At 34.4% G+C, this 26,142-nt stretch overlaps 1 protein-coding gene across 3 annotated transcripts in view; it reads right to left on the bottom strand.

The window, feature by feature from the left end:
- Positions 1–26,142, bottom strand: part of ADK (adenosine kinase) — a 594,334-nt gene that overhangs the window by 288,387 nt on the left and 279,805 nt on the right. For all 3 annotated transcript variants that reach the window (XM_037055967.1, XM_037055969.1, XM_037055968.1), the window contains exons 5-6: positions 18,854–19,026; positions 14,525–14,633 (exon numbers count right to left, since the gene is read on the bottom strand). In XM_037055967.1, the coding sequence (XP_036911862.1) occupies positions 14,525–14,633; positions 18,854–19,026 (282 nt within the window). The remainder of the gene's footprint in view (positions 1–14,524; positions 14,634–18,853; positions 19,027–26,142) is intronic.

Here is a 26,142-nt window from a genome sequence, read left to right as displayed (position 1 = left end):
ATTTGATATACCCAAGAGTACACTGAGCATTATGGAAGCATCTGTGAAACTAATAAGTCAGTGGACATTCCGATTCTTACTGTCTACTGTATAAAAACTTCCCACCAACTACAGCCCAAATTCAGCCCAGATGAGAAAGTGAAAATACTGTAGGCTACCTGAAAACATCACAATGACCACCCTGATACACTGAAACAAAAATGACACTGGGGGGACTAAGGACAAAGGAGCCCTGAGAATTATATGGTCTTTGGTTACACTCAAGTAGTTAAAATATATAGGCATTTTTGGAAGAGAGCAAATGAATTAAAGATATTTAAAGGATTTTGTAAAATTTTGCTTATTGCTAGCACTAAACTATATCATTTCACCATTGAGTCTGATTCCCACTTAAATATATTTTTACAAAAACCAATTTTGGTTGACATAAAAAAGCAAGCATACATATATTCACAATCATAAAAGTTTTAGAAATCCAAAATGGATTTTCAAAAATACCATATTTTCTAATATGGAATCATAACTGGAATTATATACCAATTTAATTCACTATTTGCTATGACAGATATTCTTGACCTGGGCTCCACGAATAAGCAAAAAGTCTTTTAAAATACATGAACTTCAAAAAATCATATGAAAATTTTGTGAGTAAATAAATTTTTCTGGAAGGGTTCAAAACTCAGAAAAGATAAAAACCACTACACTAAGCATATCAATCTATCTGAGAAATACTAGTTGATGCTTGTAAGTTAAATAGTATTTTAAAGATTCAATTTAGACTATTATAGCTGTCAAATGTTAGCCTTACAAGAAGCTACATACCTATAAAAATAATAATTTTTGAAGGATGAATAATGGAATACAGAGTTCTTTTACTTTATTATACATGCATCTTTCTGGAAAAATGAACTAAAAATTGGGGTGGGTAATTCTACATTTTATATTTTATTTGATTGTGACTTTCTATAATGTCCTTTAAATTTAACAATAATATAATAAGACAAGGTGATATTAACTTCTTTATAAAATGAAAAAAGAAATACTCAGAAAAATAAATACACAAAATGACTACTTAGGACAACAGAATTGAACAGGGTTGGGAGGTTGAACAAAAGTTGGATGTTTGGGTAAGGGTATTACAGGGGAAGAGGGGGTCACAGAGAAAAGTATTCAAGGGGTTCTCACAATTTAAAGGAAACCTTGTATAAAAAATCTGTATTAAAAGACAAGAGGAATGTAATTTGTAAAAGCAGCAAGCTATCTTTCAGAATATCTTCAATTATTGAGGATTTACTAATGTTCCCTAATAGGACAATGTCAGTAAAAATAACATCAATATGCCCTGGAACTCTAGCAGGTTCCCTATAGCTGCCAGAAGCTACTTGCAAGGAGTAAAGAGAAAACACATGGTAAACACAAGAGATTAGAGTCAAATGAGTCTTATTATACAGCTGAGAAACCTACATTAATTTGAAATTAGAGAGCAGCAAATATGGGTTTATATATGCACTTGCCTTCTTAAGTACTGAAAAAAAAACCTGATTTCTCATTTTTTCATCTACTTTACCAAATATGTATGTTTAAAAAACTTCACCTACTACATGTCATTCACTCACATTAGAGGCGGGGGGGAACAATAATTGGCATCTCAAAGAATTGACCCCAAAACATGGTAACATGAAGTCTAGTAAAAATAAATAGGAACATAAGCTTAAAAGACCTTCTTTTGAGCACCTGCAAAATAAATGGGCAACAGCAAGAAGTCAAAATAGATTTGTTATGACTTCCATTACATATGTCATAGAACGGACATAATTCATTATTTGTCTAATTATGAGCAATTATATTATTTGAAGCCATAATACCTAGATATCACTGAAACTATTATGAGAACTGTGGATCTAAAATTGAATCCAGGACTTCTGGTCAAGATGGCAGAACTCAAATCCTCCTGTCATCACATCAAAATTACAACTCAACTACAGAACAAACCATCCTTCATAACTGCTGAAATATAGAATGGAAGTCCTAAAACTAGGGATGTAAAAAGTAGCCACAGCCTAGGCTGGGTAGCTCTGTTGGTTAGAGCTCAAACTGATATACCAAGGTGGCAGGTTCGATCCCTGGTCAGCACATACAAGAATGTATAAATAAATGGAACAATCAATGTTTCTCTCTCTTTCGAAAGTTAGTTTTTAAAAAGGCACATTGGGACTGGTAGAAGGGCGTCTCAACCCCAAAACAGGCCCCCCAGCACAGGGTTCCAGAGCCAGGAAGAGAGGTCACTATAACTTCTGGTTGTGAAAACCAGCAGCAATTTGTGGCTGAATGAGACAGAAAGCTTCTTGAATCCTAGGCAATTCCTCTTGATTGACTGATTTTAAGAAAGGGGAAAGAAAAGAGGGAGGGAGAGAGAGAGAAAAAGAAAGAGAGAGAAAAACATTAATCTGTTGTTCCACTTATTTATGCATCCATTAGTTGATTCTTGTACATACCCTGACTGGGGGTTAGGATCTGCAATCTTGGTGTCTAGGGATGGTGCTCTAAACAACTGAACTACCCAGCCAGGGCAAATTCAAAATATTGTGTTTGATATATTGTACACTTAAGTAACTATTTTATAATCCACGATGAGGAAAAAAGATATTTATTATTTCTAAAATGATTTAATTGGGATTGAAGGAAATCAGATTCATAATTGGAAATGTACAGATAAAGTAGATATTTTGCCAATCATGCAGTTTCTCTTAAGGGTCTACATAGACTTAGTAGGACTCACTCCCTCTGAGCTCCAGCACTGGGACAGCAGCTTGAAAGGAACCAGAAACATATAGGAAGTAACTGAATTGTCTGGCATCATGGCAAGAGCTAGGGGTGAGGGGACAGCATTTTGATAGACAGAAGTTCTGGCAGAGGCCATTGCTCCTTTTCTGAGACTGCCCCCACCCCCTCACCACAGAACTAGGAAGCAGGCACCATATCTGAGTTTCTATCAATCTGGCTCACATCGTTTGATTTGCCCCACTATGGTGACTCTCTGAGACCCCCTCCCCACATAGTCCCACCCACCTCACCCAACCTGTGGGCCCATCCAAGGTATTTCCAGTGGCTTTTCCATATAAATAGCCTTCTTGCCTCATGTTTCAGACTTTCCTAAAATCTTTCAAACAAGCAGCATCTGACCTCTGCATACCCCATACCTCTTGTTATGTGGCCCCAGGCCTAGAACTAGCAGCAGCTGGCCTCAGTTTGCAGCTTGGCCTCTCCTGGGCACCTTCAAGCCCAGCACAAGTAGCAGCTGTTTCCATATCACTTTGTAGCCATGCCGGGTGGTCCCAGGCAGGGCACAAGCAATGGCTGATCTTGTACTTCCTGGGAGGCCTCAGAGCCAGTGCACCCAGTGGATAGCTTCAAACCATGCTGGGTAATAGCTCTACCACCTCCACAAGTAACACACTCAAGGGGAGGGCTTGGAGAGCACCAAAGCCCCACTGAAGCAAGTCCTGCTCCATAGGTTCAGCTCTTATACAGCAGATCCTCCACTGCACCCTCCCAATGGTGCCAACAGAAATCAAGGCTCAACTACAACACAGGGACATTCACCCAACACAGGGCAAACCTGGAATGCCCCACTGGGGTGTCTGAGGAGTCTGTGCCCCTGGGCCCTACAGGAAACCTACTACATAAGGCCACTCTACCAAGTCCAGGAGATGGGGCAGCTCTACCTAATACATAGAAACAAACACAGGGAAGCCACCAAAATGTGGAGACACAGAAACAGGTCCCAAATGAAAAAACAGAGAAATCTCCAGAAAAAGAACTCAATGGAATGAAGGCAAGCAAACTGCCAGATATAGAGTTTAAAACAATGCTTATAAGAATGCTGAAGGAACTAAGTAAGAATTTCAAGAACTTAATGAGAACTTCAACAGCATGAGAAAAAAACATAGGAACCACAAAAAAGAAGTCAGAAATTAATTACACACTAACTGAAATGAAGAATAATTTACAGGAAATCACTATAATCAAAATGGCAATTTGGAATACAAAGAAGCAAAAAACACCGAATCAGAACAGCAAAAAGAAAAAAGAATTTAAAAAAATGAAGACGGTGTAAGAAGCCTCTATGCCAACTTCAAGTATTCCAATATTCACATCAGGAGTTGAAGGGAGAGAGCAAGGAATTGAAAACCTATGTAAAAAAATAATGACAGAAAATGTCCCCAGCCTGGTGAAATAAACAGACATACAAGTACAGGAAGCACGGAGTCCCAAACAGAATGAACCCACAGAGGCCCACACCAAGACACATCATAATTAAAGCACAAAAGGTTAAAGACAAACAGAGAATCTTAAAAGCAGCAAGAGAAAAGCTGTTAGTTACCTACAAGGAAGCTCCCATAAGAGTATCAGCTGATTTCTCAACAGAAACTTTGCAGGCTAGAAGAGAGTGGCAAGAAATTTTCAAAGTAATGAAAAGCAAGCACCTACAACCAAGATTAGTTTACCCAGTAAAGCTATCATTTAGAATCCAATGACAGATAAAGAGCATCCCAGACAAGAAAATGCTAAAAGAGTTCATCTCCACCAAGCCAGTATTAATTGAAATGTTAGAATCTTCTTGAAGAAGAAGAAATCTAAAATATAAACAATAAAATAGCAATAAATACATATCTATCAACAATTGAACCTTAAAAAACAAAATAAATGAAAAAGCAGAACAGAAACAGACTCATAGATACAGAGAACATTTTGATGGTGTCAGATGGGAGAGGCACTGGCGGGATGAGTAAAAATGGTGAAGGGATTAAGAAGTACAAATTTGTTGTTACAAAATCGTCATGGAGACGTGAAGCACAGCATACGGAATGTGGTCAGTGATATTCTGGTAGCTATGTGTGGGGTCAGATGGGTGTGGTATTTATTGGGATGATCACTTGAAGAGCTGTATAGTGTCTAGTCTCTGGAGTGTATTCCTGAAACCAATGTAATATGTATGTCAAATGTAATTTAAAAATGATGAAAAAAAAAGGATTGAATCCAGGGGCATGGGATGTAACTGCTATGTCACAAAGTTTCTTTTGTGGGGATGCAAATGTTCTAAAATTAGGTTATAGTAATGGATGCAGAACTCTGTAAATATTCTAACAATCACTGAACTGTATACTTTAAACAGGTAACCTTTATGGTATATAAATACATCGAGAAAGCTGATATAAAAAGATTAAATCTAATTTTATTTATCTAGGAGGAATAGAGACAACAGAACATATGGGTTAAACCATATTACGCTGTAGAGATTCTATGTGTACAGTAAAATATGTTGGAAAAATAGATACACTTCTACAGACACTAAACTGTTTGTGTCCAGTTTATATACAATTTTAAAGAAATGACAACTAGCACATAAAAATGTACATTGCTGTCATAATATTTATAAATTATCCTTCTCTCAATCATGTTTATTAAAGAGATTTAGTAAACATTTCATTTTCCCAAGCAATTACTGGTTGGTCTGAAATGTATAAATAAAGTAAATGAAGTGGAAACATTTCTGTAGATGGTTTGTTAATTCATTTTGGGCTCTATATAAGGGCCTACTATCTTAACAACTAAGTGCCATACATATGTTTATTTTCTTACCATTCTAAAGCAATTAGCACATAGTGTGGTTTGGGTTCCAACTTCACATAAAATCCAAGACTTCATTATAATGCCACAAGTTTAAAATACAAAAACTTCCAATCTTTATCTCTAGAGCTCAAAGCTTCTTCAACCAATGCTATCTTACTCTTAACAAGTAAAAAGATTATGCAGATTAACTAAAAAGAACTTTAATGTTCTACAGATTTCTTGCATCTTAGGTAGAGTTTTACTTTTTGTAGCTTCCAAAAAAAACTTAAGAAAAATTACAGAAATAGAGGAGTAATTTGCCCATTTTGAAAAAGTATTTATCTATAAAAATTACAAAGTATTAGTATCACTAAAAAATGATACGGTCAGAATTTAACCTGCCAAAAAAGAATTCTAGACAAACTGGAAATGAATACAAATAGAATTTCTGTAATCACATTCTCATTTAAAAATTTTTCTAGCAAGAATCAAAGACTGTCCCTGTTAAGGATGAAGTAAGAACAATAATCATTTGTGTGACTCACTGAACATCAATAGCATATGGAAATTTGTTTAAAATTAAATATTGAACTATAATGCTAATATTAAAAAGCAACATAATACATTGCCTTTTTGTATCTCTCCATATTATGTCTTAGCTAAAGAAAGACATCTTCACCACATTATTTTGAGCTTGACATGAAGGAGTATCAAATTGGCACATAAAATTCTAAACCCATGCATGACCAAGATGTGCGTACACTAAGCCTCAGGAATTATACACAAACATGAAATGCTCCAGATAGGAAAAAATATATTTATCCTCATTCACTTTTTAAAAAACTGATAACTATAGTAGTTAAGGTCACCTGCAAGGACATTTTCACATAAAGGGTTAATGAGTAGTCCAGAACAGGATGGTCAAACTTGAGCAAAAAATACAAGAGCAAAGTCGAATATGGTGATCAATATAATAGGGATTCTAATACATTAGAGTCCAAGAACTGAATTTAGAATGAGGATAAAATGAAAAGTCAGAGGTAGTTCAACTACCCTATCTCCTTAACTAATAATATCAGAATATCATAAAGATTAATAAAATCCAAAACTGCTTTGAATTCTATCTAAATGTTTCATAAAGAACTATGACATGCTAAATCAACTGTCACTTACAAACTAGCTTCCTTTAAAAAAATCTATCAGTTTCCTTACTCTAACAAAGTATATTCATTATAATAGTATAGATTTAAAAGGTTGACATTATAAGGTCATTTCCCATTATCTAACATCATTTAAGGCAATAAGTTTAAGTAACTGTCAATATTTTATTAAAATTTCTTCAACTATAAAGAATTTTGGGGGGGCAGAGCTTGATGGGGTAGTAAAACAAATATATATATATATATGTATGTATACACACACACACACACATATATATATATGTATATATAAGTAATTTCTATCTTTCCTTTCTTTTTATGTTATTCCAGATTTCTGCTTAGGTTAGCAGTATAAGACAAATTCATTCACTTTAATTAGAACCTTCTTAAAAACTTTTCATAACAGAGGTAAGATTGCCAGATGACACATACTAATTTTTTAGCATAATCAAAACAATCTTTCATAATTTTTTATTTCTTTTTATATTGTTCAATTACAGTTGTCTCCATTTCCCCCCCCATTACTCTCCCCTGCCTTACCCACTCCTCACCTCCCACATTCAATACTCCCCACCCCATAATCAAGTTTTGTATAAGCATATCTCTTTGTAAATATTACAAAAAGGTAAACAAATCTGTAAAAAATAGCAATTATATATTTCATAATATACTAATTTTAATTTGTTATTCAATGTTTTACTTTCTAACAGTAAAATTTCAAATATATGATATCTTACACTAGATTTCTTATGGTTTATCTTAACTTTAGTTATTGCTTCCAGATTACTGACATAGATAATACATGTAACTGAGTCTAAATAACAGTTCAAATATACATGATTACTCATGACGTCAGTAAGGATTTTAGTAGAAAACCCAACCACAGAAAATAGTTCTTACTGATCAATACTTGTCCTTTATATACAAATATTCCTTTTCCCCCCAAGTATTAACTCTATTCCTTTCCTCTAAGATTGTACACTTCTCCAAACCATATTTCCTCCACCCGCCTATAATCAATCACACCTCCCTTTACCCAAAAAGCAAACTTTAGTAACACTTGAAAACGCTATCCTCACAAAAACCCTACTCCCCCAAATGGTAAGATTCTAGGCTGAGAAGAGATAAAATCAGTCAAGATGGAGTTATAAAAATAAATACAGACAGGTAAACAGAAAATCTGCAATAAACCATGGGAACTGGAAAAATCACAGAAAGAAGGAAACAGGCATACGTGCCAATGAAAATTGCAGACTCCAAGTCCAGTATTCTCAGACAATTATTGACAATTCACTACTCTTTCATTCATAGTAATTAATTTCATTTATCTTTTACTTCTTATTGAATTTATTGGGGTGACATTGATTAATAAAACTATATAAGTTTCAGGTGTATAGTAATTCATTTCAGTGCAGAAGAACAAGCACACACACAGCTGACTTAGTTTATGCAAAATAAGTCAAAAGGCACTGAAAACACTTGTTCAACCTGTATCTTGTATTAATCTCCAAAATTTAAATTTCTCCCTATAAGTCTAAACTTGCAGGCTGATTTGTGCTTTCCAGTGTATTTGAAACTTGAAAGGGCACTTTTTTCTCATGAAAAAAGTTATCAGAAATAATGCATAGATTTCTATGCAAAATCCCACTGTATTCACAATTAAGTCCAAAACATTACAAAAGTTTGATCGAAAATATTAGAAAAATTACTGCAACATTAGTAATTACACATAGATGAACGGCTAGACAATATTAGCTGAAAGCTCTTAAAATTATTTTTAGGTGACAAAATGGAATCCACAAAAACATCTCGGGGAGCTTTTGAGGTTGAGCCAATAGAAGACTAATTTAAGACTAATTTTTCACCACAATTTGGGATTTCCGCTGTTACTTGATTATTCTCTGTAACACATTTATTAGTAATGATTTTGGTAATGATTTTTCAGACATTCACATAGTATAAGGGAAAAAATAAAATTTGGGGATAGGGAAAGAAAGAATAACTAGGTTAACTGAAAACTGAATATGCTGTTTAAAATAAATAACTTGTTCCTGGACAAATCAGTATAGAACAGTGGACACAGAGATAAATCATGGTAAGTTATTAACAGGTTCAAGTTCAAAGTAAAACATTAGGCAATTTTGCAGAAAAAGGGAGCCATCTAAAAAGGGAAAAACAAAGTCAACCTGAGGGTTTCCACTTCCGACCAAGTTGGAATAAATAAGGAATGGATTTACATTTCCCTATAAAAAACAGCTATAAAAATGGACAAAATACATGAAACAACAATATTCAGATACTGGACAGTAATTAAAGAAGGGACCAAATAAGGTAATCCCTACAATTACTGAAATTACTCCCTGGAGAGAGCTGCAGGCTGCAGTGCAGGCAGAGAGAATGTGAACAGAGTCCAGTAGTCCCATATTCAGGGAGGCCAAGGGGCCTGGCACAGGGAAGGGCAGAATACTGAACAGGAGCGAGCTACAAAGTGAGAACTCTGGAGATCTACAGGGGATTCCCACTGAGTCTTCAGTACATGTGTATGAGGAAACAACCCAATGCCAAGGTAAGAGCCAGATAAAAACACATATGTGATAGAACTAGTGGGCAAGGACATAAAAACAGTTTTTATAACTATATTCCAAAATTCAGAAATAGCAGATGGCAACATGAGATGTAAAGTACACATGGCAGGAGTAAAAAAAAGGACCAAATCAAACTTCCAGAGATAAGACTTATGTCTGGAATAAAAAAATACACTAGGTGGGATTAATGGCAGATGCAATAGAAATGATCAGTAATTATACAAAAAGAAGCACAGAGAGAAAATAGAAAAAATAAAAAGAGCATCACTGAGTTATGGGATGGCTTCAATAAGCCTAATATTAAATGAGTCCTCCAAGGTGGATGGATAGGTGTGGACAGAGAACATTTATTTACAGAAAATTTTCCAAACTGAACAAACCCCAATAACAAGAAACAAAAAGAAATTTCTACCAAGGTACATCATAACAAAATTTCTTAAAACCAAGAAATAAGAGAGTATCTTAAAAGTTGACAGAGTAAAAAATGATCTATTAGATAAGGAGGAACAATGATAAAAATAACAATAGATTTCCCTTTAAAAATTAATGCAAGGCCGAAGATAGGAGAGAACAGGAACCGGATTTATCCTCTAGCCTGAAACTACAAAAACAGACTCAATGAATGAAACAATGATTCTCAAAAAACAGTAAACATCAAGAATTAAAAATAGGCATCTCAGAGAGATGGGAAATAATTTAGGTGAGCCAAAAAATCAAATCAGCTTACTGCTTTGAGAGAGCTCCCAGGCTAGAGCACAAGAAGCAGGTACTGGAGTGGAGCCCAATGAGTAGAGGACATGGAGCTAACGGAGAAGACTATAGGGGTGAGAGTACAGAAGGATCATCAGCAAGCCCTTATTATTTGAAGTGGTAGGGACTTAACTGAGGAACAAAAGATGATCAAAACTATGAACAGTAAAATGACAACTATCAACAACTAAACCTAAAAATCAAACAAACTAAGCAAACACCTAGAACAGGAACATAACCACAAAAATGGAGATCACATGGAGGGTTATCAGTGGGGAGGGGATAGGAGGAGAATGGGGGAAAAGGTACAGGGAATAAGAAGCATAAATGGTAGGTACAAAATAGACAGGGGGAGGGTAAGAATATTCTAAAGTGGGGGAATGCTAGTGGGATGGGAGTGCAGGGCCCTTGGCAGGAGATAAATGGGAGAAAGAAAATGGGACAACTGTAATAGCATAATCAATAAAACATTTAAAAAAGAAAGAAAGGGGGGAAAGACGAAGGATGGGAGGATTGAAAGAGTAGTAAATGAAATACAAAATAAGTAGGAAAAAACATGAATAAAGGCAATTAAATCAACCTTGACTTAGATTTCCCATAAAAAGTTCTAGAAGACAGTAAAGCAATGTCTACAGAGTACTTTGTTTCAAAAAATATTATACCAAACATGTTGTCATTAACGGACAAAATCAACAAAAAGTAAATAAAAACTCATGGGGCAGGTGGAGGTGGGCAAAAGGGGGAAAACAGGGATATCTGCAATAGTGTCAACAATAAAAGTAAAGTTAAAAAAAATCAAGCCCTGGCTGGTATAGCTCAGTGGACTGAGAATGGGCTTGTGAACCAAAGGATCGTGGTTCAACTCCCAGTCGGGACACATACATACATGGGTTGCAGGCCAGTTCCTAGCAGAGAATGCACGAGAGGTAACCATACATTGATATTTCTCTACCTCTCTCCTTCTCTTTCCCCTCTAAAGATAAATGAATAAAATCTGGGGAAAAAATCAAGAAGATAGGAGCTCTAAGGCCTTCCTTGGAGAAAAAATGATGATAAAGTGCAGTCAATCGTAAAAAAAAATAAAGGAAAGGGGAAAATGGGGTAAAGTAATTGGAATCATTTAATCATTTAAGTGTAGAATTAAGGTTGTAAGAATTATGGTTACATAACATGATGCAAATATTTAAAATCTGAAAATGTGAAAATAAAATAAAAATATAACTACCCAAAATCAAGAGGCAAGTTGAAACATGGAATGCTAATTTTCTCATTTTCATGGCACATTAATATTGTGTTAAAAAGGAAATAAGTAGTTAGGAAAATCTAATGTCTCTAATTTCCCAATCTTGTTCATAGCCTTGAAAGAAATATTTCAAGTAAAAAAAGAAACAGAATATATGCTAATCTGTTGCTAATGTAAAGAATACCTGAGATTTTCAAAAACATCACATAACCAGTGATCCCTAATCACCTACTAACAAGGAATTTGGTTTAAACATGGACAAACTGAGTTTGCATGCCATAAATGGGACACCTGCTATAAAGCTGGTAAAAAAAAAAAGGCCAACACTTTATTTAAACCAAAGGAGAATACTGAAATATGCACATTCAATTTCAGTTTACCAGGCCATTTTCAATGTGAACTCTGCATTGCAGCTTCACTAGATTATCTGAAAAAGAAAATTATCAAGGTTTTGAATTTTGTTGATGCTCATGACCATTACTAATTTACAGAATAGTGAGAAGGAAAACTGCTGAGTATGTAGATGATCTGGTTTATTTTATTACATAATGCAGACAGATGTCTTAATTTTGGAAACTTACTGAATAGACATACTGAGGTGCTTCCTTAGATCAAGAGCTTTGTGTAACTAAAGAGCTCCCAGAATTTCAACTTGTTAAAACATCAGGAGTTTATGATGATAATTTGAGAAGATTGCTGACCCTACAGACTCTGAAAGTACAGAGCAGTCCACTTGATTTGATTGAGTACTTATAGACTTACTCAATCTAAAATTTTAGTTTGATCCCTTAAGCCTTCTCATCCAGAAAAAAAAAAAGGCTCATGGACACAGACAACAAAAAAGTACGGTAATTGCCAGAGGGAAGGGCAGTTGGGTGAGGTAGAAATGTGTAAAGGGGGCATAAATGGTGATGGAAGGAGCCTTGACTTGGGGTGGTAAACACAAAATCTATATATAATTTTACTAACCAATGTCATTTGCATAAATTCAATAAAAATAAAAAACAAAATAAATTAAAAAATAACATTTTGTTGTGAGAATATGCTTAAAAAAAAAGACTAGACTGGATGATCTGTGTTCAAAGGGAATTAAAGATTTAAAAGAACTACAGAATGGCCCTGACTGGTGTGGCTCAGTGAGTTGGGCATTGTCCTGCAAACTGAACGGTCACTGACTCAGTTCTGGTCAGGACACATGCCTGGACTGCAGACCAAATCCCGAGTTGGGGGCATGTGAGAGGCAACTGATTGATGTTTCTCCAACACATTGATGTTTCTCTCCCTCTCTCCCCACCTTCTCTCTAAAATTAATAAGTAAATAATCTTAAAAATAAAAAATGTAGAATGTCTTCATAGAAATAACATTACATTTCAGAAGATACTTCACAAATTTTAATAAGCAAATATCATGCTCTTAGTTGTTAGCAAAACGAACATTTGTTGAACATCCACCAATAATAAAAGTATCCCGGGTATCCAATATGAGTCTAATATTTTCAGAGCTATTTAAAAATAGCCAAACTCTGAGCAAATCATAGATTTACCTGGAAATGTAAAAGCGCATTCTTTTGCTGAAATAAAAGCTACAAACTAACAGCTATCTTCAGAGATATCAGCTGGAATCCATTTACTTAGATATTTGTTTCTAGCTGAATATACTACTCAAGTTCCAAAAATAGTTCATTTTTCTTTATTAACTTGACTGAAACTAAACCCTTCATACTTTATACAAAATGGCACTTATAAGAATCCCATTCACCCAAACTTGGCTATATGGGTCACATGTGCATAACTGTTAAAACTATGAATTGTTTCCAAGTTAGTTCATAACTTGGGATCCAATTACTATATATTGAAATACAATTATAACTGTCAGTTAAAAATAATTTTCCATCATAATATATTGTCATATGTCATAGTCAGTATAAACAATATAACAAATAATGACAAAATTTAAACCATGTGCTCTTTGAAATCAGACTTTCAAGTGTAAGGTAGTTCAAAATAATATACAAATCTCCCTAAAAAGCTACATTACAAAAATATGCTACCAAGAAATTAACCAACAAAAGAACATTCTGCAAAATAAAATAGATGATCAAGAGAGAAAAATTTTTAGTTTTTGAAATGGTTTTCTCTCAAACTGGCAGAAGTGTAACATGTCTTTCCTCTATACAGTCCTCTCAATGGAAGCATTTGTTTAAGTCATAATGAGGTAGGGTTTGCTGTAGAGAGGAACAGATAACAACCCTGTGAAGCCTACAGCAGTGCTCACAAACACGCAGTAGCAGACAAGAAATTAACAGCAGACTGAAAGGAATAATTGTATTTTCAATAAACACGCTCCTACTAGATAATCAATTTTGTACACATCTTACCAGCTGTTCCACAGATCAGGTGGTGAGGCCAGAGCTATTGTACCACAATCATGCATTATGTGCTTGTGAGGTGCTTTTAATTTTTCATAGATATCTACTAATTTAAGATCAGCCACATTTAATTCATATTAAATAAAAACAAGGTATTCATGGGGTAATTAATTCAGGAGGGTTTTTAGATGAGTCTTATCTTAGAAATAAATTCTTACCAATTATTTTTTATGTCACAAGACTGAGTAATTCAAATTACATGCTGCCCTTATTCCCAGATTTAAGAGATTTGTCACAATCAATGTTTATGAAGTATTAAATTAAAAGGTGTCATGGTAATTGCTATGGAATAAATAGCAATTAAGATTTTTTAGGTAAATAAGCTAAAGCAGTTTGCCGTGAATGTTCATACCACTATTTCCCCATAGAATGCATGTATCATTCACAAGTAGCCCAAAATTATTTTTAAAAAATTGCAAAATTACTTCAAAAGATCTTAAGAAACTGATTAAATATAGAATTTAATGCTTGGTTAAGAAATATCTACATATAATGTATCTAAAATGGTCTAGATACATTAGATGGTAGATACATCTAATGGTAGATTCGAAGGTAAATAATAATTATGTTATTACAGAATGAACATATTATTGTTTTTTATTTTTAATAGTGAACATATGCTTTGAGATGAGCAAATAATTTGCCAGATAAGTTAAAGACAATTACTAAAAATTTTACATTAGCTAACAACTATAATTTATAGTATAAATTTATACCAGAAATTTGAATTAGGTAAATACTTACTGCTATATAATAAACTCTAGCTTTCTCTACCAACATCCAGTTTTTCTCTATATCAAGATGTTTTTCTTTTTTATAACAATTGGCAGCAGCAAGATTAGCCACAAGGGACCTAAAACAAGAACAACAAAAGTCAAGTAGGTTTTCTTTCATATATAAATAGCTAATTCTTTTTATTGCAAACTTATCATGCATTTCTACACAGTTAATTAACAATAATTTCTGCAAACTTTGTTTTACACTTTAATCCTTGAAAATTGTTGTATATTAATTTTAATAAATGTGAATAAAATTAATTTTTTGAAAAGTTTGATAATTCTGTGTTGTCTTTGAGATAAACAGAAATGTTAATACTTGTTCTAAATACTTGTTCTGTTATTTTGAAAAAATGGCATTTAAGTTTCCTTTTTATGCTTAAATGATAAGATTATCTATTATTTACATTTTAATAGTTCAAAACGCAGTTAAGAAATAAAAAAGCTACAACGTCATTATGCATAAAAATATGCAAATAAAAACTTCAGTTTTCAAGTATTAACATACTGTACATTTATTATTTAACCTAATGCTTTAAAAGCCAAGTATGGGACTAATTTAACAAAACATTCCTATATCAGATTATATTTACTATGTGTAATTAATTTGTAAAACATTACATGTTAAGGACTGGAATAAATGTAAAACTAGTTTCCACAGCTGAAAACTCCATGCCCTGGTCCGATTTAACAGCTAAAAATTCTAAGCAGGATACACATTTAAAATCTTCCTACAAATGCCACATAAGAGTTTGTGTTTTTTAAGATTATTTATTTATTTATTTATTTTTAAACAGAAGGGAAGGGAGGGAGAAAAACAGAAATACCAATGTGTGGTTGCCTCTCACGTGGCCCCTGCTGGGGACCTGGCCCACAACCCAGACATGTGCCCTGACTGGGAATCAAACTGGTGACCCTTTGGTTCACAGCCCACGCTCAATTCACTGAGCTATACCAGCCAGGGCACATGTAAGAGTTTTTCACTACTGCTCAATAATTAAACTTAATGAAATAATTATTATTTATATTACATAAAAATTAATAAAAATATTTTTCCTTCTCATTCTGACTCAGAAATGAGGAAACAACTTGACAATTTTTCACTTTTATAATCAATGGTAGCAGTTATGGCTAAAACAATGCACATACAACATCTTATCAGTTAGGATTGTGGTAATATGATTGGCTTCTCTGTTAAGAAAAGAGTAAGTGAATTCTTTACAAAACATATTTCTTTTCATCCATATGTCAATTAATTAGCATATTTACATCTGAGGATACATCTGCTTATGTTCAATTAAATGAATGAAAATAAGAATAATATGCATCAATATATTTATACGCAAATAAGTATATTACAAAGTCAGATTAGTCCTGATTTATAAAAATATATTTAAGTAATCATGACTTCAGCAAAATTTTGACAACCGTAGTTACTAAATAAAAGAAAAATGGCCCAGAGTGGTGTGGCACAATTGGTTGCTCATTGTCTTGAAAAATGAAAGGCTGTCAATTCAATCACCACTCAGAGCACTGTCTGGATTGCAGGTTTGGTACCTGTTGGGGCACATGTGAGAAGCAACCAGTTGACTGTTTCTCTCCTCCTCTTTCTCTCTCCCTTCCCTTCTCTAAATAAACAAACCAACAAATAAAATCTTAAGAAAATAAATAAAAGCAAACAACAGTGAAATTAGCATAGGTAGCTAATTAGTTATTAATAAAGGAAGAGAGCAAATGGATTCAGACTTTAAGCTTAATAAACTAGAAAGTTGAATCAGATATTATGCCTAATCTACCAGGTAGTGGAATTGGACAATAAACCTGATTCGCCAGGAAGGTTCACAGGCTTTACAGGGGTCAGCCGCATCCTCCATGAGGGTACTTAATCCCTGAAGTGGGCAAGGAGAATCAGCTAGCTGGGATTACTGAGGAAGAGCTAAAAACAGCAGGGAAATTCCTTTGCAAGGTATGTGCAGTACAGGCTAGGATGACGCAGGAGTGGGTAAGTGCATGAGCAGTAGAAACCAGATGACACAGCAGAACTTCGGTGAATGTGTAGTAAAAGCCAAAATGGCAACATAAATGTGCCCAGTGAAGCCTGGGAAAAGGATTAGATTGGATGATGGTATGGGATCCTGGGAGATTTAAAAAGGGTTGGTTAGGGGGAAGGCCCAGCATAAGCACCCCAGGAAGCAGGTTGGACAGTCTGAAAGAAAACCTGTGCCTACCTGAAAACCAAGAAAATATATGGAGAATTATCAGGGATCTCAGGGCAATTGCTGCTAGAGCCTGCCTGCCTTCTACACTCCACGGGGTGTATTATTTTCCTCCACCCCAATAAATCTTGCCACTATGCTTAAACTTCTCTCACAAGTATGCCCTTTCAAATTCCCTCCTCAGGATACCGCATGAACCCATTTTCACCAGTATCAGCATCAGCTACTAAACTCTATGTTGATAATAAAACTGGTTTTTGATAGGAAACTACATAGTTTTTCCAAAAGAAAAATACAAGAATTCTTATTATCCAAATTATTTGGTTCAGAGTTTGGAGAATGAGAAACTGGATTAAGAAAAATATTGTATTATCTAAACTCTTTGATTGCTGAGTTTTGCAAAGTGGTAATAAGAGTTACCAGCCCTTTTAAAAACAATTTATTCAAATCTGTTAGGCTTCACAATTTGAATAATGAGTTATTAGAGTTCCCCAGTTTTTGATATCCAATATTATTTGAACAGTACTAATCACCATAACCATAATATTAATATATAAATTAAGCTGTTAACATCTGGGAGAACTAATACTGACAGAACTGCTCTTTAAAATAGCAATTTAGCAACACAAATAATGTATCAATTTTACTCTGACCTGAGCAGTGGCAGAGGCAAAACTTGATCCACACCTGTCTAACGGGAAAACTTTGCACCTGCATATTAGTGTTGGTTTTAGGAAAACTAAAAAGGGGAAAGGTCTAAATAAGTATATTTCAAATATGTTTCAACAATAGACGGTTTATCTATTAAATTTTAAAATTGCAACATTCTTTTATACATAAAAAATAAAATCACAAAAGGGTTGGAAAGATTTTAACACTATTTTTGAATGTTACATTTTAGTTCTTTAATGACTACTGCCCAGAACAGTGTCATTTTCCTAACATACCCCTGCTGGAAGTCAGAGAATAAGAAGAAATAAAAGAGGTTATGGAAGGGGAATTAAAAAAGAGGAAGAGTGAGAAGGGAAGAAAAAGTGGCAAATTAGACAGGAGGGAAAAGAAGAAAGACAGGAATACAAAATTCCTAGTGAATCACTAAAAAAGATCATCTTTGGTGATTCTAACAATACTTAGACTTTGTTTTTCCCTTGCAAAGGAAAAAAAAGCCTATGCTGATGAGCAATATGGTAATGATGCTGTTAGCAATGTATGAATGTACTGAAGGAAAATCTCCATGCAACTGCAAAAGACAAATACAACCAATGCCTAGAAGGCCCTGAAAGACATATTCAAAGTTCACATAAAAAAGAATTTTTATTAAGTAAAATTGTATAGAAATGCAATGGGTTGTTTTTCTTTTTTGTATCCTAAACCAACGATGTGTTTATTGATTTTCAGAGAGAAAGAGCAAAGGTAAGAGAGGGAAACATAAATATGAGGGAGAAAGCACATATACGAGGGAACAGATCAGTTGCCTCCCATATGTGCTGCAACTAGGGATTGAACCCCACAACATAGGTATGTGCCCTGGCCTGGAATTGAACCCACAACTTTATTGGTGTACAGGATGATACTCCAACCAACTGAACCACCTGGTCATGTCAAAGAGTTATTTCTTCACTGGCGTATTACTCATGACTGAAGTTGTTTAATATGGATGAATGACTATTTGCCAGACATGCCTTAGATGACCTAATCTACATGAGACTGGATATAATGTAGTATTTTATGTAAAAAAATATGAATATATATGTATTCTAATATTCCAATTTCAAGATATGGTGAAGAGAATATTTCTTTCTAATCCCAGTTGGGCAAAATAAACTACCTACAAAACATTGAGTAAAATGTCTTGTAGATTCTAGACTAGATAATCTAGAAAATCTAATTAAATTTTACCTCATGAAGACAACAGCAGGCTCAACAAAGGCAGTATTTTTTAAAAAATGATATAAGAAAGCTTATTTAATATTAAAAGCAATTATGAACATGAGTCTCAGTTCCAAATACAGATTGGAATTCAGGTTTTACCAGTATTTAAATAACCAGTCAGTATAAGCTTCCCCTGGAATTACACTGACCTGTTGCCACCAGTGATGCATGCAGCACAGGTTCCTGTCGGTTGTTCATTCTGCTCATAGTAATGAGCATCCACGTGGGCTTCAGCAGCTTTTTTCTTCAGGATCTCCCCAAATTTATCTATCCCAATGCATCCAAAAAATGTTGCTGCTTTCTGTGGCTTCTGAATCATCCACTGAAAAACAGAAACATAAATCATTTTAGTGATTCAGAAAATGGCGCACCATAATTCAGTGTGCCATAGACAGGCATAAAACGGGTATCTTATTAGCAGCTGTGGCTATTATGAATGGAATTCCAAACCTGCATTACCACTTACGATAACAAAGCTGATGTAACAACTACATAAAATCTTATTACACTACTTTTGGGAAGAGAAATAGAGCATTGGTCAAGAACTCAGAATCTAGTCAAACAGAACTTAGGTCAACGGGACTTCACAGAGAAAAGTGACAGTGATTACCAATAGAAGCAGCATAGCCATGCAATTCACTAAAAGCCCAGCATCTACAAAGAAGACTGTCTGGATTCAAATCTTGGCACTGTCACTTATTAGCTGCACGAGCAATAACATGTCACTTAGTATTTCTACACTTCATTTTCCTCATCTGCAAATGAAAAAAATTTTAAATATACCTCATAACATTGTTGAGAACTAAATTAAATAATGTAAATTAAGGTAAAAGCATTACTGAGCCTAATACACGCCACATAGTAAATGATTTGCATTAGCTGTGGTTGTCACTACTATTGTCATACTTGTAGTAATTGATGTATAAATTAAGCTAAACTATACTTATGTCTAGTAAATTATTTTTAAAAATTTTCAGTCATAAGAAAAGATGAAATAATGCCACTCATGACAACATGGATGAATCTTGAGAATATCATACTGAACAAAATAAGTCAGACAAAAAACATCGAGAACCATATGATTTCACTCACATGTGGAATATAAAACAGAAAGCAACAAACAAAACAAAAAAAACAAAAACTTAATAAACACAGACAACAGTATGGTGGTTACCAGAGGAAAAGGGGGTGAAGGGAGATTAAAGAGGGGCCAAATACACGGTGATAAAAGGAGACAACTTTGGCTGGTGAATGCAGAACTCAATACACAGATGATGCCTTACAAAATTGTACATTTGAAACCTACATAATCTTATTAATCAATGTCACCCCAATACATGTAATGAAATTTTTAAAATCACAGAAATAAAATGTTGAAAATTCTAATTTTAACATCTCATCTTTCATGAGTCTCATAACATTAATTTCTTTGCAATAAATTAATTACTGGATTTCTTCTAAAGTGCATATTTTTCACTGATATAAAACATTAGATTTCATAATTAGCTTACATTGCTAAGGTTTCCAATTAGCAATTCTAAAGCCACCATGTATTTTGTTTCTAAGACTTACAGTTTAAAAAAATACGCAACAAATGAAGCCAAAAGACACGAAATATATCACATTCTCAAACATTTGGTGAATAAAAGAAATGTTGGTATATCTGAAAGTTAATGGGATGATAACAGAAACAAAAGATAACACAGAGAAAACTGTAAGATAAAAGATACAGTAACTATCTGACAATCTAGCAATCCTACTTCTAGGGATTTATCATGAAGATAAGTGTTTACAAATGTAAGACAACATATGCACAGGTATTTTCTTTTAAATTAGTTTTGTTTCCTTGTAGTTTCTTACTATGGCCACTGAATATTTAAAATTACAGGTGACTCATATTCAGTTTCCTAAGCCTCCCTTCATTTTTTTGAATTCTTGTTTCTTCATTCTGTTCTGGTTGAAATTTATTTCTTCCTTCTCTTCCAAATCACTACTGTGAGTCCGAGTTTCCTTCCCTTCACTGTTGGTTCCCTGTATATATTTCTTTATTTCACTTTTCATACCCTTCACTTCTTCTGTTATTTTGTGTCCATACTCAATCCTTTCTGGGAGAATTTGATTACTAGTGTTTTGAAATCTGTATCTGATAGGCTGGCTATCTCCTCACCGCTTAGGGTTTTTTTCTAGAGTTTTGATCTGTTCTTTCAATGGGCCATTTTTTGTATGTGTCTGTGCACCTGTTTCGCTGTAAGGGGTGGAGGCTTAGCTATTAGCCAGGGTGCAGCAACCCACTTTGCTGCATTGTGGCGCTATATGTGGGGAGAGGTTTGAGAGGGAACAATGCTGCTTGCTCAGCTCTTAGCTGGCTTTCAGTCACTTCCCCTGCNTTACTAGTGTTTTGAATTCTGTATCTGATAGGCTGGCTATCTCCTCACGGCTTAGGGTTTTTTTCTAGAGTTTTGATCTGTTCTTTCAATGGGCCATTTTTTGTATGTGTCTGTGCACCTGTTTCGCTGTAAGGGGTGGAGGCTTAGCTATTAGCCAGGGTGCAGCAACCCACTTTGCTGCATTGTGGCGCTATATGTGGGGAGAGGTTTGAGAGGGAACAATGCTGCTTGCTCAGCTCTTAGCTGGCTTTCAGTCACTTCCCCTGCTACTCTCACAAGCAAATTGGCCCCTTCTGGGGCTGAGTCCGGGGTGGGTGGGCTTGTGCACATTCTGGGACCCCATGGGTCTCCCCAATGAAATCTCCAGCCACTGCAACCCCCACATCCATACCCCATCTGGGGACCAAAACCACAACCTCAGTGTGTGCCTGACTGAAAATTGTACTCCCAACCTTCTGGTGTATAGGACGATGCTCCAACAAACTAAGCCACCTGACCAGGGCATAAACTTGACTTTTGAAACATTAAAAGTATGTATTTTCACAAGTGAAATTCAATTTAAACTTAAATTTCAAATTCAAATAGAAAAAAACAAATGATAATGTTGAATATAACAGAAATTTTAAAATCAATGAAAATATCAAATTATAACTACATGAAGAAAATACAAATGACATGTCAACATATTATAACTTTTGAACATACTAATTAATATAAGGAACAAAACCAAAAAAAATCCTGAACTTTAATAGTAGGTTTACTGTTGATAATGCTATTGGTAAAACTATTTTGCATGCATTGTAGGATACAGAAAATTAATACAAAGTTGATGCTGTTAATAAGTACGCTTCCACTGTATAAAGGCAATAAGATATGGAACGGAGCAAGGGAAGAAGGTTGCAAGCAAAAAACCTGAGGGATACTGTCTTAAACAAAAGGTTTAATTTAGCATCATCAATAAGGCAAGAAACTAACATTATGTGTCTTGTGCTGTGATGTAATAAGAAATACACAGCACCATTTATGTAGCATTCATGCCAAAAATGTATAATCTGAATCTAATGACGAGGACACAATGAAATAAATCCAGACTATGACACATTTTCTAAGCAACTAGCAAATCTTCTTAAAAGAAGGAAATACCTAGAAAGAGCTCCCCCCTCCAAAAAAAGGTGGGAGGAAGAATTGTTACAGATCAAAGTAAAGAAATATGACAAATACATGCAATATGTAATCCTTACTGGATCCTGGGTTAAGAATAAAATCAAACAGCTATAAGGACACTACTAATATTACTGAAATTGGAATACTACCTATTATATAAAAAGAACTGTAACAATTCAAAATTTCTCAAACAGGCGATGAATAGTTCAAGAATATATATTTCTAAAAGAGAAAATGTGATGACATTTTAATAAGTGGTAGATCTATTTAAAGAATATACAGAAGTTCATTTTACTACTCTTGCTACTTTTCTTTAAGATAGAAAATTTTCAGAATTAAAGAGTGGGCCAAAGACACTATGATTAAATCAATCATTCTGTATAAAGAATAATAATATCTTAAATTAATCTATTCAATTTTAAAATTTTCAATCCATTTTCTAAAATGAGTAAATCACATGAAGTAGTTAATATTTTAAAATGCATCAATATCAATGGCTAATATATTTCTCTCCCTCTCTCCTTCCCTTCCCCTCTAAAAATAAATAAATAAATAACTATATGCCATCAAAATAATAGAAAATGTCATTCAGTGAAAATGAAGTCATTATAATGTAATTCAGCCTAATTATAATAAAAATTTACATGTTCAAATTATAGACTGAAAAAGAGGCTATATCAACTCACTAGCAGGCCTATTTCTGACTTTTAAAACTTCCATAATCAGGATTTAAATGAATTGAAATGTTTTCATTATAAGTAAATATTACTTAAACCTGCAAGACAAAAATGAACAAATAATGAAAATATTCAGCAGGTTTGTTGCATATAATTTGATTGCTAAATATTTCATCGTAAGAAACTGGCTAACACTCTGGCTATTTTTGTCATCTGCATATTTAGGATCCTGACAAAATGTGAGACCTTTACATTTGACCAGTAATTTACATGCAAAAGTCAGTATTAAATTTAAAATGAAGAGTTTACTAAGCCAAAGTAGACACACAAAAGAAACAGAAGCCATGCTCAGTGCTTCAAAGCACTTAATAATCTAGCTGAGTAAGCAAAGATGATATATACAAGAAAGTTGAACTGGATTAAAAATCAATTATTTGAAAGTTTATAAATTAATTTGCTAGTAGTTCTGTTAAAATGTTAGCACATCTCTACCATTATCTCAAACACAATGTGCTTAACCAACACCTAACCAGTCTGCTTCCTACCATTCTGACATCCAGTCAAGAAACATTTAATGCATGTCTACTAGAGGAAAATGACAGTGGCCCTAATGCAAAGACACCAACACAACATTTTCAGATTCTCCAAGGAAGCGATTCAACCTTGTTCAAAACCTCTGATTATGTTTCTTCTTTGACCTAAAACAAACTGCCCTGCCTCTTTGTTTGTAAGTGTACACTGCTTCCTTAAACACCTGCCTTTCACTTCTACTCTAGCCCTGAGGGAGTAAAAGGGCCCAGAATTATCCTTGTGTTGTGAATAACTAGAAAACAAAACTACAAGGAAACAACAGAATTTCCAAACAGTAGACAGGGCAGGACTGTCATCTCTGATACAAAACAAGGTGAGTCCTGACATCATGCAGGTTCTCTGCCAGGGGCAATCTCCAGACTATGGTGCAGAGAGGAAGAAGCCAAACAGAGCCTGACACTCTCACTGAAATTAGAGACAGAAATAAAACATTCAAGAAGAGTCAGAAGAAAAGAAATTGTGAAAAAGAGTCTCAGAGTGGAATGAACTGAAATCCATATAGAGTCACTCTTGAGGCTTTGACAGGATACCAATCTGTGCATGTTTAAGGAACGTATGAAATTGTAAGAATCTACATAAATGCTCTAGGATTACACAGTGACTTTATCAAAGTCTCAGGATTCAAGATCAATGTATACAAATTTAATGTAATTATATACACTATCAAGGAACAGCTGAAAATTAAAATTAAGAAAATAATGTCATTTACAACAGCATCGAAAAATGAAACATATTGGGACAAATATAAAGCTACCATTTAAAATGGAAAGGCAGATAAAGTGCTTCCCAGATAAGGTCAAGTTAAAGGAGTTCATCATCACCAAGCCCTTATTATATGAAATGTTAAAGGGACTTATCTAAGAAAAAAAGATGATCAAAAATATGAACAGTAAAATGACAACAAATTCACAACTATCAGCAACTGAACCTTAAAAAAAACCCCAAAACTAAGCAAACAACTAAAACAGGAACAGAATCACACAAATGGAGATCACATGAAGGGCTACCAGCAGGGAGGGTGAAGCATGGGGGAAAAGATACAGGGAACAAGAAGCATAAATGGTAGGTACAAAATAGACAGGAGGAGGTTAAGAATAGTATATGAAATGAAGCCAAAGAACGTGTATGTATGACCCATGGGCATGAACTAAGGGGAGAGGGTACTGTCACGGCAGGGACAGCAAACGGTCACAGAAGGNATTATATGAAATGTTAAAGGGACTTATCTAAGAAAAAAGATGATCAAAAATATGAACAGTAAAATGACAACAAATTCACAACTATCAGCAACTGAACCTTAAAAAAACCCCAAAACTAAGCAAACAACTAAAACAGGAACAGAATCACACAAATGGAGATCACATGAAGGGCTACCAGCAGGGAAGGTGGAGCATGGGGGAAAAGATACAGGGAACAAGAAGCATAAATGGTAGGTACAAAATAGACAGGAGGAGGTTAAGAATAGTATATGAAATGAAGCCAAAGAACGTGTATGTTTGACCCATGGGCATGAACTAAGGGGAGAGGGTACTGTCGCGGCAGGGACAGCAAACGGTCACGGAAGGAAGGTGCAAGGCAGAGGGGGAGAAAAGGGAGAAAAAAATGAGACAACTGAAATAGCATAATCAATAAAATATACTTAAAAACATAAGATAATATGCTGAAGACCTACAGATAAAACACTACTTTTTCAAGAAGTCTGCTTGAAAAAAAAACTATATAAATCTATACTATGTGCATAAATTAGAAAACTCAATATTCTTAAGATAGAAATTCTCCCCAAGAAGATTCATGGAGTCACTGCAACCTTAATCAAAATCTCAATAGGTTTTCTGAAGGTACCAAAAAGCTGATTATATAATCAGCAGTAAAAGGAGAAGGAACTAGAATAGCCAAAGCTTAAGAGGTATGTCAGTGTTAATAGAAACCAACATGGCTAAATCCCAATTTTTTAACAATATAATGTTAATAATGCAACTGATGAGCTTGGAAGCATGTTTTAAGAATGTGAAATAGAATAAAAGGAAATGTACTTTAGTTCATTAAATGATACCTATTATTACAGAAGGGTCAATTTTATACTGTAAGTAACCACACCTAGCTGTAGAACAAGAAAACCACAGCTATAATTGGTAACTTTAAATAAATACATGAATATATTGTGGAAAAACAGTTGAATTCAATTTTAAAAGCAAAAGAAAGGCAGAAAACATAAAAGAGGGAAATTAATTGTATCTGAAGGGGACCAGAAAAGGCTTCCAGAGATGGGTGACGTTATCAACTTGTATTTGAAGGATGGGTATAATTTTCAAAAATGGCTATGAACTGGAAGTAAAGGTACAGCACAGACTACATGCCTCCTTTCCTGTCTTGGAAATTTTATCCTGGTTTTCCTAAGGTCACAGAAATTCTATTTATTAAGTAGTTAGTTCCAAACAACTTAATAAGTATTTATTTCCTAATAACTGAGCACCTGTTGTGCCCTGTAAAATTCTCAAAATTTGGAATCATTTCTTGTGTCACATTGATTTTTGTGCAATACTTGTTTTTAACCACAGAAACCACCGAAAAACCCAATTTTTCAAAGGATGTGATACCACCAAAAGGAAAGCAGCAATG

The sequence above is a fragment of the Sturnira hondurensis genome, unplaced genomic scaffold (genome assembly GCF_014824575.4).
Source record: "Sturnira hondurensis isolate 20B ecotype Veracruz unplaced genomic scaffold, ASM1482457v3 Scaffold0008761, whole genome shotgun sequence".
Taxonomy (NCBI): domain Eukaryota; kingdom Metazoa; phylum Chordata; class Mammalia; order Chiroptera; family Phyllostomidae; genus Sturnira; species Sturnira hondurensis.
Note: the sequence above shows the minus strand (reverse complement) of the source record. Positions and strands in the feature narration are given on the sequence as shown.